This window comes from Sprattus sprattus (genome assembly GCF_963457725.1).
Source record: "Sprattus sprattus genome assembly, chromosome: 1".
NCBI classification, from domain to species: domain Eukaryota; kingdom Metazoa; phylum Chordata; class Actinopteri; order Clupeiformes; family Clupeidae; genus Sprattus; species Sprattus sprattus.
Genome location: NC_137920.1, coordinates 8,394,439 through 8,401,938, shown reverse-complemented (window position 1 = coordinate 8,401,938; position 7,500 = coordinate 8,394,439). Strand labels below are relative to the sequence as shown.

Sequence of the window (7,500 nt, the reverse complement as noted above, 5' to 3'; positions counted from 1 at the left end):
CAATTATTTCCCAAACCCTCAGAAGCTGTTGCAATTGAGATTTAACTTTACTTTCTGTTTGAAGATAAGGTAGCATAGTGTTGAGGAATGGGTTAGTTGAAATTGGACAACTTTAAATTAATATATGAGATTGAACAACATAAACCCCTATACAGATAAAATAAGTTAACAAGTATAGCAAAACCGATTGATAACGGCAGAAAGGCGTGCAGGACAGGACTTCAGATCACAGTGACACAGGTCGTTTTTTTCCCCATTATATGTGAAGGCTGAGATATTCATAACACTTTATTCAGTCTTACTGGTGGTCCTTTTGTAATACCAACAGGTGCACTTCGTTGTTGCCTATGTACTGTTCTCACTACGTGTTTAGCATTACATCGCATAACTATGTTTCTTGATAACAGCTGTTGCCATTTCCACGAGAGGAGCATTTGAATGATGTCAAAGTAAAAGTCCAATACTAAACGGTGTTTGTTTCCATAACAACAATACAAGTACATACATTTAACAGCCTATTTTGCTACATTTTTGCTACCTCTTTCAGGGATGCCAACTTTTCCAAAAACCTTGGAGTGAGATTTTGTCAGGGGTGACCAAAATTTGCCGCACGAATCTAGGTTTCCATTTTTTGGGGGGGATAAGCCCCTGCATAAAACCTATTCTTTTTCTTGTGACCCAGCAAAACTAGGGGGGTCTGGGGGCATGCTCCCCCATAAGATTTTTTTTGAAAATAACCTATAAAATAGTGTCCTCTAGTGGGTTTTAGGAAGAGAAATTAACACATTTAGATTTAAAATATGGCACAAAAATAAACATATTGATGAAGACATCTGCTAGGATTTTGTTTTGGATGTGTGTGAAGCAGGAGCACCCTGCCCTGGGAGAGAAAGCTTAGGAGCAGCTTCTACCCTTTGCCATCTCTGCATTTACGTTAGTTGAAGACATCTCTCAAGATCGCGTGATGACAAAATATACATGAATAAATACCCCATTCAAATCGGACAGCTTTTTGTCTGTATTTCCAAATATTTTGCGTGCAAAATGTGCATTTTAGATGCTTATTTTACAATATGAAAATTCTGTACACCAAGAGAAAAGTCAGTGAGCACTCGAGCAGGAGCCGAGCCGCACGTCAGCCGGCAAAGAGCCCCATGCGGGCTTGCCGCCCTGCCTGGTTGACTGGCTTGAGCCCGTGGTGGCTACACAACTAAACATTTGGTAATTGCTTTCTCTTCTCTCTTTTTTACATTTGTAATTTGTGTCCCATCTATCGCCGGGGAGTTCAAGGAACTAACGCATCTCGACCCAAAACATTTTTGCGTGAGAAATTGACTGTGCGGCGTGAGAGCGTGTGAAAACAGGCAAAAGCGTGTGTCTCACGGCGAAAGCGTGAGAGTTGGCAGCTCTGCTCTTTTATTTGGCATGTTGGTGAGGTTATTATTTTAGAGGACCATTTCTCAATGGTTTTGTTATTTAATGAATGTTTGTTTATTAATAACTTATTTTTAACAAATAACTCAATTATAATTACAAAGAGGGAAATTCGCATCTCTATCACAACTTCCACTTGCTCCCGCAATTTAATTGCAACAAACACCTCAAAAACACAGCAACTTTTATGGAAAAGCTCCCGCTATAATAAGTTGGCTGAACTCATCATACTGGATGAACAGATTGCTGCCAGAGGCTGTAGGATCTGTTGTATTACAACCGCCACAGGTTCACACACAGACGTATCGAGACACGCAATGCACACACACACACACATGTACACAAACACACACTCACACGTCCACCCCTCACAGTTATTGTTTTAAATGGTTCTGTCTTATGATTACATTTTTTTATTTTATTCATATGCATATCAGGAAAGGTGCGATGTTGGTCTTAAATTTCATCTAAAGTGGTCTTGAAAAGGTCTTAAAAAGTCTTAAATTTGAGATGAAAAATCCTGGGGGTACCCTGCATACACCATACACCATGCACCATACACCGGGCACACCATACACCATACACCATACACCGGGCACACCATACACCATACACCATACACCATACACCGGGCGCACCATACACCGGGCACACCATACACCATACACCGGGCACACCATACACCATACACCGGGCACACCATACACCGGGCACATCATACACCATACACCATACACCATACACCATACACCGGGCACACCATACACCGGGCACACCATACACCGGGCGCACCATACACCGGGCACACCATACACCGGGCACACCATACACCGGGCGCACCATACACCGGGCGCACCATACACCGGGCGCACCATACACCGGGCACACCATACACCATACACCGGGCACACCATACACCGGGCGCACCATACACCGGGCACACCATACACCGGGCACACCATACACCGGGCGCACCATACACCGGGCACACCATACACCATACACCGGGCACACCATACACCATACACCGGGCACACCATACACCGGGCGCACCATACACCGGGCACACCATACACCATACACCGGGCACACCACACACCATACACCGGGCACACCATACACCGGGCGCACCATACACCGGGCGCACCATACACCGGGCGCACCATACACCGGGCGCACCATACACCATACACCGGGCACACCACACACCATACACCGGGCACACCACACACCGGGCACACCATACACCATACACCGGGCACACCACACACCGGGCACACCATACACCATACACCGGGCACACCACACACCATACACCGGGCACACCACACACCGGGCACACCATACACCATACACCGGGCACACCATACACCGGGCGCACCATACACCGGGCGCACCACACACCGGGCGCACCACACACCGGGCACACCACACACCGGGCACACCATACACCGGGCGCACCATACACCGGGCACACCATACACCATACACCGGGCACACCATACACCATACACCGGGCACACCATACACCGGGCACACCATACACCGGGCACACCATACACCGGGCACACCATACACCGGGCACACCATACACCATACACCATACACCGGGCGCACCATACACCATACACCATACACCATACACCGGGCGCACCATACACCATACACCGGGCGCACCATACACCGGGCACACCATACACCGGGCACACCATACACCGGGCGCACCATACACCATACACCGGGCGCACCATACACCGGGCGCACCATACACCGGGCACACCATATACCATACACCATACACCGGGCACACCATACACCATACACCGGGCGCACCATACACCGGGCACACCATACACCATACACCGGGCACACCATACACCGGGCACACCATACACCGGGCACACCATACACCATACACCGGGCACACCATACACCGGGCGCACCATACACCGGGCACACCATACACCATACACCGGGCACACCATACACCGGGCACACCATACACCGGGCACACCATACACCGGGCACACCATACACCATACACCGGGCACACCATACACCGGGCACACCATACACCATACACCGGGCACACCATACACCATACACCATACACCATACACCATACACCGGGCACACCATACACCATACACCGGGCACACCATACACCGGGCACACCATACACCGGGCACACCATACACCGGGCACACCATACACCATACACCGGGCGCACCATACACCGGGCACACCATACACCGGGCACACCATACACCATACACCATACACCGGGCACACCATACACCATACACCATACACCATACACCGGGCACACCATACACCATACACCGGGCACACCATACACCGGGCACACCATACACCGGGCACACCATACACCGGTCACACCATACACCGGGCACACCATACACCATACACCATACACCGGGCACACCATACACCGGGCACACCATACACCATACACCGGGCACACCATACACCGGGCACACCATACACCATACACCGGGCACACCATACACCATACACCGGGCACACCATACACCGGGCACACCATACACCGGGCACACCATACACCGGGCACACCATACACCATACACCGGGCACACCATACACCATACACCGGGCACACCATACACCATATACCGGGCACACCATACACCATACACCATACACCGGGCACACCATATACCGGGCACACCATACACCATACACCATACACCGGGCACACCATACACCGGGCACACCATACACCATACACCGGGCACACCATACACCGGGCACACCATACACCGGGCACACCATACACCATACACCGGGCACACCATACACCATACACCGGGCACACCATACACCATATACCGGGCACACCATACACCATACACCATACACCGGGCACACCATACACCGGGCACACCATACACCATACACCGGGCACACCATACACCGGGCACACCATACACCATACACCGGGCACACCACACACCGGGCACACCACACACCGGGCACACCATACACCATACACCGGGCACACCATACACCGGGCACACCATACACCATACACGGGCACACCATACACCGGGCACACCATACACCACACACCATACACCGGGCACACCATACACCGGGCACACCATACACCGGGCGCACCATACACCGGGCACACCATACACCGGGCGCACCATACACCATACACTGGGCACACCATACACCGGGCACACCATACACCATACACCGGGCACACCATACACCGGGCACACCATACACCTGGCACACCATACACCGGGCACACCATACACCGGGCACACCATACACCGGGCGCACCATACACCATACACTGGGCACACCATACACCGGGCACACCATACACCATACACCGGGCACACCATACACCGGGCACTCCATACACCGGGCACACCATACACCATACACCGGGCACACCATACACCGGGCACACCATACACCGGGCACACCATACACCATACACCATACACCATACACCGGGCGCACCATACACCGGGCGCACCATACCAGGCGACTGTGGTCTAGGAGGTAGAGAAGTCGTTTAGTAATCAGAAGGTTGCTAGTTTGATTCCCTGTTCGAAGCGTCCTTGAGCAAGACACTGAAGCCCTGATTGCTCCGGATGTGCAGTGTGCCATCAGTGTAAATGTAAAATGTGTATACATCCTTGGAAGTCGCTTTGCATAAAAGACTAAAAGGAAATGTTAATACCACACTGGCACGTGCATACCACACTGGCTCGTTCAAACCGTACTGGCACGGTCATACCACACTCTCTCCAGGATTTACAGTGAATTAAGATTTCTCTCTTTCCCCCCTCTCTTTCTCGCTGTCTCTCTTCCTCCCTCTCTCTCTCTCTCTCTATCTTCCTCTCTCTATCTTCCTCTCTCTCTCCTCCCCTCTCTCCCTCTCTCCTCCTCTCTCTCTCTCCTTCTCTCTCCCTCTCTCCCTCTATCCTCCTCTCTCTCTCTCTCTCTCTCTCTCTACCTCTCTCTCCTCCCCTCTCTCCCTCTATCCTCCTCTCCCTCTATCTCTCTCTCTCTCTCTCTGTGCAGTCGTTCCACTGTACCTCTCCCAGGAAGATGAGTGTGAGTCGAATGGACCCCAGCTGCACCATCGGCTTCTACGCCCGCAGTCAGAAGGACTTCGAGTCGCTGTGCTCTGCTGTGGAAGTGGTGAGTGTGGAGTGTGGAGTGTGGAGTGTGTGTGTGTGGGTGTGGGTGTGGGTGTGGGTGTGCGTGTGCGCGTGCGTGTGCGTGTGTGTGTGTGAGAGCGAGAGAGACACACAAACACAGAAAGGGATGTCTAGAAGTCGTTTGTGTGTGAGAGTCCATTCCCTCAGTGTGTGTGTGTGCGTGCGTGCGTGCGTGTGAGAGAGAGATATTCAAGACACTGCGTTGATGACATTTGACAGAAATCTCTCTCTCTTTCCCCCTTTCTCTCTTTCTTTCTCTCTCTCCCTTTTCTCTCTCTCTATTTCTTTTTCTTTCTCTCTCTCCATTACTCCCTTTCTCTTTCGCCCTTTCTCTCTCTCCCTTTTCTCTCTCTTTTTCTCTTTCTCTCTCTCCCTCGTTCTCCATTTCTCTATCAGGCTCTCTCCTCCTCTAAGGAGAAGTACCCTATCTTCACCTTTGTGGACAGGGGGAGTCAGGACTTTGGATTGGATGACATTCAAGATGTTCCGCCCCCTCACATCCTGCCACCCAATCCGATGGCCGGGAGTAAAAAGCAGGACAGCTCTGACGAATTTGTCCTGCTGTGACTACGGTGTCTCTTGAGGGTCTCACTGAACTGAAATGGCAGATGCTCCTGCCTCCTGGATAACTTCCTGTGCTTAGGCAGAGGTGTGTGTGTGTGTGTGTGTGTGTGTGTGTGTGTGTGTGTGTGTGTGTGTGTGTGTGTGTGTGTGTGTGTGTGTGTGTGTGTGTGTGTGTGTGTGTGAGTGTGTGTGCGTGCATGAGAGTGACACACACACGCACACACGCACACACACACACTGGTGTTAACTTTGCTTCATGCAGTGTGTCTCAATATACTGCACTTCCGATGCACACTAGTGTAGCATTGAACAAACCTGGTCTTCTGTCTTAATACAAACCAACACTGGCTTTGCGTGTTTGTGAGTGTGTGTGTGTGCGCATGTGTGTGTGAGTGTGTGTGGGCGCGCACACGTTTGTGTGTGTGCAGTAAACTGGATCTGTTTGGACTGTTGAATGGCTTTGAAAAAAATAAATAGATGCTTACTTTTGTTATCGCCCTGCTGAAGTTAGTTTGTTTGTTTGTTTGTTTGTATCTATTATTTGTATTTGTAAATAGTAAATAGTAAACTGGTATGCTCTCCTGTGTGTGCATCACTTATGAAGAGACAAATCTTATTTCTTTCCATGTGCATTTTAATTTGTATTTATTTGAATCCATTCTGTTTTGGTGACATATTTTGTATATATGTACAATGAACACTTGATGTGCAGCTGATTTCAAACTCTGATAAATAACATGGAAACATTTCTGTTTTGTGTCTATTTTACCGTGCAGCCTTCACAGTGACCCCCCCCTCTCTCCCCCACTTTTCTTTAGCCTTGACACTGTGTGACGTTCAAAGTGATCTCTCTCTCTCTCTCTCTCTCTCTCTCGCTCTCTCTCTCACTCTTTCCTGTGGAGAAGTGGATTTTCCCCCCTTGCCTCACGTGACTACTTGTGTGTGAAATGGTATGGGAATGCAGGGATTGCCTAATGTATTGGTACACTGCCTTGTGCGACGTTTTAAAGTCTTTAGTTGGTTCAGGTGCTAAGTTCTGGTTCTTTTACAGTCTTTTGCTAGCCTGGATACCAGCCTGAACTCCGCCCACAAAATGTTTGGTCTGGAGATTCAGTCTGGAGTCGAGTTAGTTGGGAGGGTTTAAACGGCCCCGAAAAGTGATCTGACCATTCAAATTGTAAGGGCGGGCTTTATACGTTGATGGACAGATCTAGATAGAATACCGGTATACATCGAACAAAGATGGCGCCGTCTCGGAAGCTTAGTGGGACATATT

General features: G+C 50.2%; 1 protein-coding gene across 1 annotated transcript in view; it reads left to right on the top strand.

Moving 5' to 3' along the window:
- Positions 1 to 6,970, top strand: part of atg4da (autophagy related 4D, cysteine peptidase a) — a 21,052-nt gene extending 14,082 nt beyond the window's left edge. Inside the window, exons 10-11 of the mRNA XM_080833638.1 lie at positions 5,521 to 5,640; positions 6,057 to 6,970. Coding sequence (XP_080689764.1) covers positions 5,521 to 5,640; positions 6,057 to 6,227 — 291 coding nt within the window. The 3' untranslated portion in view covers positions 6,228 to 6,970. The remainder of the gene's footprint in view (positions 1 to 5,520; positions 5,641 to 6,056) is intronic.
- Positions 6,971 to 7,500: the final 530 nt, after the last annotated feature.